Source organism: Durotheca rogersii (genome assembly GCF_024521655.1).
Source record: "Durotheca rogersii strain YMJ 92031201 chromosome Unknown GGS23scaffold_1, whole genome shotgun sequence".
Lineage (NCBI taxonomy): Eukaryota > Fungi > Ascomycota > Sordariomycetes > Xylariales > Xylariaceae > Durotheca > Durotheca rogersii.
The window spans coordinates 2,072,793-2,085,374 of NW_026251232.1; the positions used below are offsets into that span (position 1 = coordinate 2,072,793).

The following is a 12,582-nucleotide window of genomic DNA, read 5'->3' on the forward strand; positions in this document are numbered from 1 at the left end:
CGCCTTGTGGGACCGTCCCGAAGCTATGAATAATTCGTAGCCCCTGCGCAGATGCGTCGTGTTATTTTTACCCGAGTCCATCTGGCGCGCGACAAGTCCGGACGAGAAGCCCCGCACGTGGTCTTGCTTGAAGAAGCGTTTGATACTATTATATGATCGGTGTCGACCGCAAATCACTCTTATTTACCTAGCACGTTTACAAGTATGTTCAACTTATTCTTTCACAGTTCCCACAGCGATGGGGTTCACTGCCAAGCAAAATCAGAACCGCAAGTTGCGTCGGATATTGGATCTATTTAAGCTAATAACCAGTGCTAATACTCGTCTCGACGACACTGGCCGAATTGCGAATCTGCTACTCTGTATCCCTACGAAGACCGACTCGCACTTGTGCGCTCAGTGACGCGCTCAGAGATTGTTGTCCTACTGCTCTAGCTCATCTTCCACCGTCGGCGCATGGTAGTTCTGGAAGGACTCTAGTCCCACTAGAGAGTCGCTCTCGAGCAGCTCTTCCTCTGCGTAGTCATGTCGAGCAGCTTCCAGCTCCGGTTCTCCAGTGTCATCTTCGTCGTCGTCGTCGCCGTCGTCGCCGCCGTCATAGAAATATCCGCCCAGCCGTTCCACCTCGTCTTCCTCGACCGGGCCTGGCGTCGGGTCCGGGATTTTCCGCTGGTACGGGTCGTCCATGAAGGCCGCGCGGGCGGCTTTCTCATGACTGCTGGGGCGGCAGGGCACCCAGAAGACCTGCACCCCAGCGGCAGCCAGCTCCATGACACAGATTACGAAACGGGCGACGTGGAATCGCCGTATAGGCGTGGTGGGGTACTTCCGGGTGACGAATCCCATCCTCGTCTGCACGAAGGCTCTGCGGGCCCTGCTGTACTTGAGCTTGTGCGCCTTCAGCAGGAACTTTAGGAGGGCCGGGTCGATATGGGCGGCGACGAGGAGCCGGAACGCGGCCGCTCGGTGAGCGAAGTGAGCGCTGTTGGTGAACACCACCTCTCTCACCTGCTGGGCTCGGTCAGGCATGACGCACTTCTTCACCAACAACATTAGTTCCCACAGCGACGCGATCTGGGAGTTGTCAAGGTTCCAGTCCGCGGTGCCGTCGTCCGAGGGGGTTACGACTTCGTAGCGGAACCTCAGCTCGCATGGTTCGGGGCCGAACAAGAAGACCGCCTCGCAGGAGATGTCCCCGAGCTTTCGCTTGTAACTCGCTACGTCGACTATGATTGTCATGTATCGGTGCCCGTCCGCGCAGATGTGGGAAGGATGCGTTGTGGTTAAGAGTTCGTCCGAGGCCATCCATGAGAAACCACACTTGGAGCAGTAACCTGCCGTCATCGGCCGGCGGCTCTTGCTTCCGGCCACGCCGCGATTGGTTTTCCGTCCGCCTGAATGCGCGTCGAGCTCATCATCTGGGACGAACTTTTCGAACAGTGGTTCGACGCCACGGTCGGATTCGGAACAGGGGATCCAAGAGACGTAATCGGGATGGTAAGGTGTCTCTTGCCCGCCTAAATCGATATGATGCAGACATACCAAACAACTCCACAGCCCGTGCCTTTCGCAGACGAGGGAGCGGTTCTTTGTGCATATTTTTCTGTCACTATTCTCACTGGAAGCCATCGTGAGGAGTTGTTCAAAAAGAACAGTGATTTCGCCGAAGACGTCGGATATCCCGTAGCAGGCGCGCAGACCCAACGATGTTCCACTGGATATTAATTATGTCTTAAGGGCCTCTTCTTCTTCTTCTTTTTGCCGGTCTTTCTCAAAGAAACGTGCTGTGATATTATCTTCATCCTGAGCCATGCATCAACGAAGATATATATGTATAACACGCGCACAATACCCAACAGACAGAGAACCGGCAAACACCAGGGAATTGTCTAATCGTCCTCATGATTTTGGACCCGGACATTCGTTCGTGATCTGGTATATTCCCCAGAAACAGCCCCTTTGTCCTGACACAGCAGTGACCAGGTAGTAACTTAGGTACGTGGTGGTAGTAAACTCTCCTCGCCGAATATCCTCCCACGGCCTGGAATATTAGGTACTAGGTACCCCGTGGTTGGGGGAATCCTCTCTAGGATGAGGTTCTAGTTGTTGGCCTCATTCGGAAGATTTCCGGTCCTGCAGATAGGGTAGCTTGTAGGTCAGGCAGGCAGGTAATTATTTACGTCTTTGGCATCCACGTACGCACCTTTTCCTAGTGATGAGAAAGGTGGGCTATGCATATCTCCAGAACCGATGCAGGCTGGTCTTATTTCGACGAGATTCTCGTCGCAGGGCAGGCCGCGAATCAGGAAGTGGTTGGCCCGTTTACGAAATGTCTAGCAGATGTACTCTAGGAAAGCACCAGCGGGAAGACCGCCGACTGATAATTATGTGGCCTTGTTCCTTTACAAGACAGCAACGGTACTGTTATTTCATATTGTCGGTGCGAGGAACCTGGGTGGAAGCAACAGGCATGGTTTCGCGGGCGATTTGGTTCAACGACATTCGCAGTGAGATATACCTAGCAAGTTCAAACAGCTAGAGGAGGTCATGGATTCGGCAGCGTATTTGCTGCTCATCGCGCCTCGGTCGGCTTGCCGCTCCTCTGTCCGGCGTCGCCAGGACCGACAAGGGAGGGATGCACTCCAGACTTACCTGCCCCTAGGTACCCATATATAATAGGTAACTATAATTGCGATAGCACCCGTACCGTATCGCATTATCAAACAGCACGCTGTGCATAGAGACCGTGCTGCCGGGTCCGAATATGCAAGAAGGGTGCAGAGTGATTGGTAAAAATTCCCAATGGATCGATCCATCGTCCCGGGGTGCAGAGATACGTAGGTAAATAAATAGTTTATTATTATTATAGGCTGTGTTTAGCAGCGCCGACCGAAGCCAACAACAATCTTTATTATCATCTCACATTCATTGTTTACGACACACCGCCCTCCGAGGCGCGAGCTCCATGTTGCTGTGATCGTCCAGCCATAGATCGCCGTCCTGTCGTCAGCTCGACGCTACGATCATCAGGCCTATCCACCCGCAATCGGCGTTGACAGCGATCCGCGCGCGACGTAGGCACCCTAGGCTTCTGATAATACAAGGATGCAGGCGCTTGTCTTGTCGTATGCTTACACGGGTACATACGTGTATTTGTCTGATCACCCTCCCACAGAATATATTAAATCTGTCGTTGTACCCGTTGAAGCACGCTTGCCTATCGCCGTTCACGTCCAACCCACCGCTGAGCGAAGATACGCGCTGGGAGTCAACGTGCTGAGTAAATCCTATGATTATCGTTTATCCAACTTTCTCGGCCTAGCAAAGGTAGGCACCCGTAGAATCGCGACGAAAAACGGGTAGATGCGTGGGCTAATACCGTCCTTAACTGCAAGGCGTCGCATGATCGCGAGGGGGAGAGAGGAAAAAAAACCCCCCCAAAAGGGCCCCTGGTACATGCCCACACATTAGTATTTTTCTACTAACAAGCAGCCCACACTCTAAGATCAAACACTCCCCCTTCTCGCCAGTTCGTCCCTCTCGCACCTTGCACTCGCTCGCCGACGCGAGGAGCGGCATGGCCAGGTGGGTGGCTCGATACACACCGGGGTCTTGAGAGAATTGGTTGATGGGATGACATAACTCGCAGATAGCAGATAACCGCAGCGCCGTCGCGTGCGGGGCGGGAGGCACCCTTGCGCCCCGGTACCCGCTAAGCCCGGAACGGACTCGTGCACAGGGCGAACCGCGAACCAGAGCCAGCCCCGACGTAATCAGCCGCTTATCTGCCCACGGCTTATCTCGATCGCTAGTGACGCCGAACAGCAGATGTACCTACCTTCCAGCGTGTAGCGACCTACCCTCGTACCTCGGATACCTAAGGAGAGAGTGTGTGTACGTAGGTATGTAGGTACCTCAGGCGCAATGGATATATACCACGTACCGTAGCTAGGTACCTACCTACACTTCCTGTAAATATGGATGTATTAGGTACCTGGTATATGGGTCAATACCTTTGGTGCCCGAGGCGTGTTCATAGGAGGTACGTGTTATGTATACTTAGGTATCTAGGTAGGTACATAGTGGCGAGGGCAAAACCAGGGTAGAGGGCGGGACTACCCACCTACCTCTACTTATCTCCTAGGTAAGCCAAGTGTACTTACCTGATAGACGCCTGATGGCTCATCGCAATACCTAGGTACCTAGGTACGTGCTGCCTTGCCTGTGTACGCCCAAACGGTAGGTACTTGGGGCGAGGTGTTGAGGTACTCGGACCACTCTCGCACCTCGGCGCCTCCACGGAAGTGTCATCGATGCAGCAACTCGTCGGTTGATCTTTGACTATCCGCTATCAGGCGGGTGGGTGCGTAACAGGTGCTGATGTTTCTGAGCAGGCATTTATCGCCGACTACCTACCTATCTAATCTCTCCTCGCTCCAGGAATGCTGAGGCCTGGGCCCCCCTGCTTCTTTTCTCTCCGTTTCTCCTCTTCTTATCTCTACCTCTCGCCCGCTCCCTGGCGACGAGACTACCTAATTATATAAAAGTATCGCTAACGGTATTATCCTCTACGCTGTCATACGGGTTGCAATTTACCTATATATGCCTGTTTCTGTTTCCTGCCCCGTCCGGGGACGCTGTGCTATGATGACCTCCAGTTCCCGCGCGCACATATCCCGGGTCGCCAGTCATCCCTGGGGACGAATATCTTAATTGCTGGATCCATTCCCCCCAGGCCCCCTCCCCGCCCCTTGGTCCCAGTTCCAGACGTGCTCGCTTTGCTGACTCCGTCGCCGGGATGGGGACTTACGATCCGGAGCCCTCGAGGCTCAGCCGATGGGCAGAAAAGGTTGCTGTGGATAACGAGGATGGCCTTACCACCGCCCAGCTGATGGTAAAGCTTACTTCACGCCCGGGCCGCCTCCCGCCCCGGCCAACGGCTGACATGCCCAAGCTAATATCGCTATAATCAGTTAACCAACAAGGACCTCAAGCCTGTTGAGCCTGAGCGCCGCACATGGGGCCCGTGGAACTTCGTCGGCTTCTGGATTGCCGACTCCTTCAATATCAACACTTGGATGATCAGCTCCTCCATGATTGTGAACGGGCTCTCGTGGTGGCAGTCCTGGCTTTGCGTCTGGATCGGATACGCGATTGCCGGCTGCTTCATCTGCCTCACCGGCCGCATCGGCGCCACCTACCATATCGGTTTCCCCGTTGTGAGCAGGTCGAGTTTCGGGATTTGGGGTTGTCTGTGGCCGGTGTTTAATCGTGCCGCCATGGCCTGCATTTGGTACGGCGTCCAGTCGTACATCGGCGGACATTGCGTCTATCTCATGATCCGATCCATTTGGCTGAGTTGGGTAAGTCGTGTGTCCCCTGATCTGACGGAAGCGGTTGCGGAAGTCCGGGCGGCTGAACATGCATGCAGGACCGCACGACCATCCCGAACACGTTCGCGGCCGACTCGGGGACCACTACTGCCGATTTCGTCTCCTTTTTCCTCTTCTGGCTCGTGTCACTGCCGGCGATCTGGTTCCCTGTCCATACGATACGACATCTCTTCACCGTGAAGGCCTATTTCGTCCCCTGCGCCGGCATCGCCTTCCTGATCTGGGCTCTTGTCCGCGCGGGCGGTCCTGGCCCTATCGTAAGCCAGGGAGCCTCCATAGAGGGTAGCGCGCTCGCCTGGGAATTTATCAAGGGCGTTATGAGTTCCATCGCCAACTTCGCCACGCTCATCGTGAACGACCCCGATTTCACTCGTTTTGCCGGAAAGCCGCGCGACGCGTTTTGGTCACAGCTCTTCACTATTCCTCTCGGCTTCGCTCTCACCTCGCTCATCGGCATCCTAGTCTCCTCGAGCTCCGTGATTATATACCCTGGCAGCCAGCCAATATGGGATCCGCTCGACCTCCTAGAGAGGTTCATCGACGACGGCGGCTCCGGCCAACGTTTCGGCGTCTTCGTCATCTCGCTCGCCTTCGCGCTAGCTCAGCTGGGGACTAACATCGCGGCCAACTCCGTGTCAGCCGGATCAGACCTGACCGCGCTCCTGCCTCGCTTCATCAATATTCGCCGTGGCGGCTATATCTGTGCCGCCGTCGGCTTGGCCATGTGCCCGTACAACCTCCTCACGTCCGCGAATCAGTTCACGACCTACCTGTCGTCTTATTCGGTGTTCCTCAGCTCGATCGCGGGTGTCATGTGCAGCGACTACTACTTCGTTCGCAAGGGCTACCTCGAAATCAGGGAGCTATACGATGCTCGAAAGACTGGGCCGTACTTCTTCTCCTTTGGCTTCCATTGGCGGGCGTACGCTGCCTATATCAGCGGTATTCTTATCAACGTCGTTGGGTTTGCCGGCGCAGTAAACGGAGGCAATGTCCCCGACGGCGCGACGTACATCTATAACTTTAACTTCTTCTGCGGGTTCATCATCTCGACAGGAATGTACTGGTTCCTATGCTGGGCGTTCCCGATTCCAGCCTGCAGCGATAGGTGGATGGAGGTTGGCGACCAGATTGATGATGTCAGGTTAGCATACGACCAGAGTAGCCAGAATGATGTCGACGAGGAGCATGCTTTAAGTAGCAAGCATGGCAAGGACCATACGAAGACGGTATGACATATTACTTAGGAGCTCAACCGGGGTTAGGTGTTTTTAGGATAGGGGTCCCTTGATTAAGATACTCTCTGGATCCTAAGTGGCATGGGCAATGGCCTGGGCGCGTCTAGGAGCACACATGTACATGTTTAATGTCTACGAAGCTATGTGGGTGTAGTGTTATAAAGATATCAACAATATGGATTCAAATATAGGCAATTGTCGCACGGCTGACTGCACTATAAGGCATTGCCTATAGAAACAAATGTTACTTGTACTTAGCTAACAATGAATCAGCTGAAGGTAGCAGATTCCAACGTATTACACGTGAGGTAAACGCTTGTGGCCATGCTCATTAGGGATACCTACAATAGTTGATTTAGTTCTTCCTTCTACAGCAACCTTTGACTTCTCTATTATTTGCCGCTTTAAGGCAGGATTCCGGTATTTGTACATGACTACTTGAGGTACCACCGTCACCTAGGATCAAAATCACCTGTTGCGTAAAACCTAAACGCCTAGGTATTACATTCTACGACTTGCAGATGTAGGCTCATGAGGGTTGATCCTATACATAGGACCACCTCGTTAAGTCTCCTGCCTAACATCCACCCGCTAGTTAGGCATTTTCAATTGTTTCTTCATGCTCTAACCCTGGGCTATCACTTGTAGCATTCCAGAAGCGGAAATGAGTATACGCCCCTCGTAACAGGGACCGTGTATCTTTGCCCTTAAGGTAACTACATAAAGTTGTAAACTCTTCACGGATTCGCTCTGCTAAACCTGCAGCAATAACAGTTATCTTTTAATAGATGGGTGGCGTCACACTGGTGATGGCCTATAAGTTATGTGACGAGTACTAATCACGGTTTCAAGGAGCATTGTTGTCAGAACAACCATGGTACTATTAGCTAAGTACCAGGAAGTATTATAAATAGCTTAAGCTTACCTTATATTATTTTCAGGTCCTTGTGATCTCAATTTTAGCCAGCGCGAAAGTATGTATAACCTATTGTAATAACATGTGCTATGCATTCAGCATATTAACCAAAATCAACTAAAACTAACAAAACATATTAAACCTAACCAAGGCTGCTACAGAGAGAAGCAGTTCATTGAGTATATTAAACCGAAATAAGCCTGATTGCACGGTACAAGTACCTAAGTATATGAGGTTTGTTTATAAAAGTTACTCGAGCTCCTAGTACTGGTTTTTCGTACCTATTCGAGCCCCCAGTGCGGATTTTCAAAGGGTGTTCGATCACATACTGCTGATTCACTTCTTCTCGCTCTCCTTTACTTATTTTTTACTCCTTCTCGTTCCCTCTGTCGTCTTTCCTAACTTTCACTTATCTGTTGCCCATCCCATCGTCTGTCCACTCGTATCTCCGGTATCACACCTTTCACGAAACTAACCAGGACAGGCAAGGACGGATTCATTGCGTTCTTCGGCATTCTCTCCTTCACTATACCAATAGTCTTCTTCACAGCAGATTCCACCCCTGGTTGATGTCTACGTTCGGTGCCGGGTTGGGTTCATTACACCGCCACCCTTACCCAGTCACGGACGAGGTGAAATACACCTCTGACCAGGCCATGAATGCAGGCCATCAAGTCGCTGGCGTGGGCCCTCAAGCTAACCACGACCAAGTTGTAGCTTACCAAGTCCATCGTCCGACGCAGAGGGGCATCCTCAGCCTAGCCACAGAGACTCTGTACAAGATCTCTTCGTACCTCACGGTTACAGAATATGGAAACGTCAGGTTGACTTGTCGCGACCTGGAATCCCGCCTCTTTGACGATTTCGCTAAGGAGTTCTTCGGTGCTCGACAGTTTCGGATCACGGAGGACTGCCTAAGGACTCTCACCAACATTTCCAGGTCTCGTCTGAATGTTTATGTAACGGAACTTATAATCAGCGTTGCAAACCCTGGCCTGGAGTATAGGGATTCTTTTACAGCTGTTCCCCCGCACCTTTATGCGCACAAGCATCTAAACCACTGGCCTCTGGTGGTTACAGACAGAGGCTTCCAACTACTTACGGTAGCACTACATGGCCTACCCAACGTGCAGGCGATTGGCATCCGAGACTTCTCTTTCGTTGGCCGATATCGATATAAAGGGAGCCCCCCCTGGTACAGCAGCATGGCCAAGAGATTTATCATTGTGCCATCAACACTCCCCCCAGAGCCGGAGATCGAACGAAGGACTCTTACTGACTACTGTAACCTCGAGAATTGTTTAGGAGGTCATCCAATATACACATACCACCTGTTCCTAATGATCCTACGGGTCATGGGGAGCATCGCAAGAGTGCATCGCCTCCCTACGCGTCTGGAAATGATTTTCAAGTGGGGTTATATGCCATGCGAGTACCTTACAATCCCACATGGTATTCAACTGCAAGCTTCGCATTTCCTTGGAAAACTCAAGGTCCTGTTCTTGCAATTTACTCCTGTAACAGACCTGTCTTTTGTCACTCCCCCTGGTGGTGGCATTTCACCCTGCTCCACTCTGCCGCTCATGAGACTTCTTTCACAAACGCCATCACTTCAGCATTTGAGGTTGGATTTCACAAGCTACGACCTGTTGAATGCAGATGGACCTGGACAGACTCTACGCTGGCTTGCTGGGGAGACCCAAGAGCGCTTCTCAACGGGGTCGAGCAGCCTCTTGGTTTACCCACCACTACCACCAGCACCCACATTTCAGCACCTGGAACGATTCGATTTCGGATATGGAATTGTTCGCCCTTCCGACTTACTCAACTTCTACTTGAAGTATAAGTCGACCTTGCGTGAGATATCTCTTCACGCTGCCTCTCTCGTGACCCAACAACCAGAGTTGAAGGAGGATGTCAGCGAATGGGCTAAATTCATCGACCAGCTTGCAGATCTCGAAGAGCTCGGTTTGCAAATTAAGACCATAAATCTCAGCAAACTCACTGAGCGTTACTACATGGAGACCAGGGACGACAATGGCTGGTTCAAGACTTATTTCCGGCATCCAGGGGCGCTGTGGGGCGCACCCTCACAGAAATTGTATATCATGACATGGACCGGTGCCTCTTGTACGTTGACTTCATCCCAAATCCCTTCATTCGAGTTTCCTTGAGGAGCCTGCCCGATTCAAAGCAGCAATTAACCTATACTGTTAGTAAAACTTGCCCAAAGGGACCTCAAGCCTTGGATCTTCGTCAACCTGGACGATGATCTACATTACGAGCGGCCTGGTCGTTCAAGTTCACCAGCTGGTCTAGTAAATAACCAGTGGGCCTAGTATAAGGATCTCGGGAGATGATAACGCCTTTAAGAACTGGTAAGGTATGCCCCTGTGCCGTTGACATACAAGCCTCTATATACAACCCACGGAGCCTTCTGCTCTGCTGTTAATATATGATTGCCTTTGCTGACTCCCTCTTGGATATCTCAGGCCATGCTTGTACTCCTCACCAACGAGCCTCCTATCACCGACCAAAATGCCACGATTTGGTTTCCTCTAAGCACTTCGGAGGCACTCTGTGTAACTATCGCATACCCCTCCGGCCCAGGTGCATTTGTTATTTCATAGTTCTCTACTCATTTCATGTGCAGGGAAAATGAAGGGGGCGGAGACTTTTTATCCCGCCATGGTGCAAAGAAAGCTCAACGTCCCTAGGATGGTTGTACCCGCATCAGCTAGGAGAACAGCCCCCTTCTCGGACGACAACAACAACCTCTACATTGTAGTCAGTCATGCCCAGGTAGTAATACATTTCGCTTCTTCACACAGTATGTCGAGTAACAAGCCAAACTCTAGACATTTCCGTTAAGGAAGTCTAGAATTGAGCCGAACGTCGTCTCTGCTGAGGGCTCCTGCTCGTAGTTAGGATCGAAGTTCTGTAACTTATTATGGGGGAGGGGAGGGAGCCTTTTCAAAGTGAACAATACTCACCAAGTTCAAGCCGTTCCCGGCGCCGAGAACGATGCTAGATTCGAACACGCTCGCATTCGTGAAGTATTGTTCTAACCTGGCGGGAATAGGCGGGTCGGACGACAGACAATTGCCTCCGCAAACCGAAATGTCGCGCTCTATTACACATTTTCGAATCTATCAGCTTCCCAGTCCTAGATTCTTCTTACGCAAAGTTGATTTGCTTAAATCTGCTGGCAGTACCACTTCAATAGAGGCGTCTCTGTCCAGTGATGTTGAAGGAGATTCAGGGGGTCCGAATGACCCTATCCCCTCCTTTTAACAAAAGGGGGGTATTGATTGGATGGAAGAAAAAGCCAAACTAACCTCCAGTAACCACCAGCACGGGCCCAGCGAATGCGCTCTGCCCGGAAGCGAGGGCGCTGAGGCTCAGGAGCTCGGCGACAGCGACGGGCTGGACGTCGCTGTAAACGGCCTGCAAGACGGCCGGGTCAATGCCCTGGGGCGCAACCGTGTAGGTCTGGACGCCCCTGGCGTCGCCCGGCACGAGCCAGCCGCCCGGGTAGCCGGCGTCGGAAGAGTCGACGCCCGTCGTCGCGGGGTACGAGGAGAAGTTGGAGACGTTGGTGGGCCGGGAGGAATCCGGTGCGTTCGAGGCCGAAACGAAGTTCGCCCCCAGAAGGAACCGCGAAAAGTAGTCCCGCGAGGTGTGCCCGAAGCTCGTTAGGACGATTCCGTCGGAGAGCTCACCGCTGCCGCTGCTACCGCCGGTATAATTTCCGCTAGTACCGTTGATACCGCCGTTGTAGGGGATGCCACTCCCGGCGCTATTGCCTCCAGGTGTAGTTCCATTGCCCACAGGTACCGCCCCCAGGTAGGCCGAACTTCGAGAGAGTCGGGGGGAGAAGGTGAGGGCACGGCCAGTAGTGCGCTTAGAAGAAGGATTGTTTGTAGGATAATGGGAAGTCTGGTTGCTATCGAAGGGAGGGGAGGCATAAGGTGTAGACGGAGACGAAGACTGCTCCGAGGGAGGCGAAGACGCGGGATATGAAGGCTGGGAAGACTGGGACGAAGAGGAAGAAGCCACCAGCGCGTATGTCAGCAAGGAGCCGTAACCGTGGCCGACATGGACGACTTTATCGTAGCGGGTGCGGACCCCGGGGACACCAGCGGAGCGGAGGGCCACTGTGAGGGCGCGGAGCACAGCGACCTCGACCGGGGCCTGGAGCTCGTTTACGGGGTCAACGGGACGGCCGTCGCTCGGGAGCGAGCCTCCCGTACCCAAGCGGTCGTACGCGAAGGTGCTGTAATTCTGGGCGATAGCCGCGTTCACGTAGCTGTAGTCGGCGCTGTTGCCGCTGCTATATCCGGTCTGGTTGCGCTGGGTGCGGTTGAAGGAGAAAGGGGACGACGATGAGCGCGGGGAGAGGGAGAAATCCCAGTAGGACCGGTCGAATCCAATGCCGTGTGTTAGGATCTGTACCGCCCGGCCCGGTCCCGAATCTGGCACGCAGTACGTGCCGGTGATGGTGTAGTCTCCAGATATGTCCACAAACTGATATCGCATAGCTATGTTAGCTGGCTGATCTATATATTATAGGCACAACGAGGTAGGCCCAAAATTCACTCCTGATACTAACCTCGTCGCCGCCATCGCTTACGATGGCAGCAGCAGAATTCTTTCCCGCTTGCGCCAGGTTCAGAATGAAGCTCGTTACCTCGCTGTCGCTGGTAGGTGGGCTGAGCGCGAAGTTGGTGTTGCGCGCCGATATCGAGATCGGAACAGCAACATCCTGGCAGCTGCGGGCTCTGGCTACGGCCGCGAAGGCGGCCACCAGGAGGGAGAGGCTTGCGTGGTGATTTGCTTGGACCATTTTGAACCGCGACGGTTTTGAAGCTCGGCGTACTAACTTTCTTTCTGTAGTCACCTTCTACGATCGCTGACTGGAAGAGCCGCCTTTCGAGGAAGAGCAACAAGGAGTGCCGACGCTACTTTTATACCTCCTGTCTGTCTGCCCTGGGCTATGGAAAAGGGGCTGATAATAACCAGGAGTAGCACTGGA

General features: G+C 52.9%; 4 protein-coding genes across 4 annotated transcripts; 2 read left to right on the forward strand and 2 right to left on the reverse strand.

Annotated features, from left to right (window-relative positions):
• Window positions 1–77: 77 nt before the first annotated feature.
• Window positions 78–2,132, reverse strand: GGS23DRAFT_545314 (uncharacterized protein). Its single transcript, XM_051514970.1, has 2 exons — window positions 1,996–2,132; window positions 78–1,935 (listed from the first exon to the last, which is right to left on the reverse strand). The coding sequence occupies exon 2, from the start codon at window positions 1,627–1,629 to the stop codon at window positions 424–426; it is 1,206 nt and encodes a 401-aa protein (XP_051377116.1). The 5' UTR covers window positions 1,630–1,935; window positions 1,996–2,132; the 3' UTR covers window positions 78–423.
• Window positions 2,133–4,304: 2,172 nt separating this feature from the next.
• GGS23DRAFT_545319 (permease for cytosine/purines, uracil, thiamine, allantoin-domain-containing protein) lies at window positions 4,305–6,984 on the forward strand. Its single transcript, XM_051514971.1, has 3 exons — window positions 4,305–4,894; window positions 4,974–5,363; window positions 5,432–6,984. The coding sequence occupies exons 1-3, from the start codon at window positions 4,799–4,801 to the stop codon at window positions 6,626–6,628; spliced, it is 1,683 nt and encodes a 560-aa protein (XP_051377117.1). The 5' UTR covers window positions 4,305–4,798; the 3' UTR covers window positions 6,629–6,984.
• A 1,219-nt stretch (window positions 6,985–8,203) lies between these two features.
• Window positions 8,204–10,457, forward strand: GGS23DRAFT_609131 (uncharacterized protein; the record flags this gene model as incomplete). Its single annotated transcript, XM_051520249.1, has 2 exons — window positions 8,204–9,677; window positions 9,765–10,457. 2 exons carry the CDS (start codon window positions 8,204–8,206, stop codon window positions 9,884–9,886), a joined length of 1,596 nt encoding a protein of 531 aa, XP_051377118.1. The 3' UTR covers window positions 9,887–10,457.
• GGS23DRAFT_28231 (uncharacterized protein) lies at window positions 10,306–12,582 on the reverse strand. Its single transcript, XM_051512563.1, has 4 exons — window positions 12,160–12,582; window positions 10,886–12,074; window positions 10,541–10,677; window positions 10,306–10,461 (listed from the first exon to the last, which is right to left on the reverse strand). Exons 1-4 carry the CDS (start codon window positions 12,391–12,393, stop codon window positions 10,402–10,404), a joined length of 1,620 nt encoding a protein of 539 aa, XP_051377119.1. The 5' UTR covers window positions 12,394–12,582; the 3' UTR covers window positions 10,306–10,401.

Coding starts and splice junctions, on each gene's coding strand:
- GGS23DRAFT_545319 (XM_051514971.1), top strand. CDS start 4,799: ATGGGGACTTACGATCCGGAGCCCTCGAGGCTCAGCCGATGGGCAGAA. Junction 4,895..4,973: donor TTACCACCGCCCAGCTGATG/GTAAAGCTTACT, acceptor CGCTATAATCAG/TTAACCAACAAGGACCTCAA. Junction 5,364..5,431: donor GATCCATTTGGCTGAGTTGG/GTAAGTCGTGTG, acceptor ACATGCATGCAG/GACCGCACGACCATCCCGAA.
- GGS23DRAFT_28231 (XM_051512563.1), bottom strand. CDS start 12,393: ATGGTCCAAGCAAATCACCACGCAAGCCTCTCCCTCCTGGTGGCCGCC. Junction 12,075..12,159: donor TAAGCGATGGCGGCGACGAG/GTTAGTATCAGG, acceptor ATGCGATATCAG/TTTGTGGACATATCTGGAGA. Junction 10,462..10,540: donor CCGGGAACGGCTTGAACTTG/GTGAGTATTGTT, acceptor AACTACGAGCAG/GAGCCCTCAGCAGAGACGAC.
- GGS23DRAFT_545314 (XM_051514970.1), bottom strand. CDS start 1,629: ATGGCTTCCAGTGAGAATAGTGACAGAAAAATATGCACAAAGAACCGC.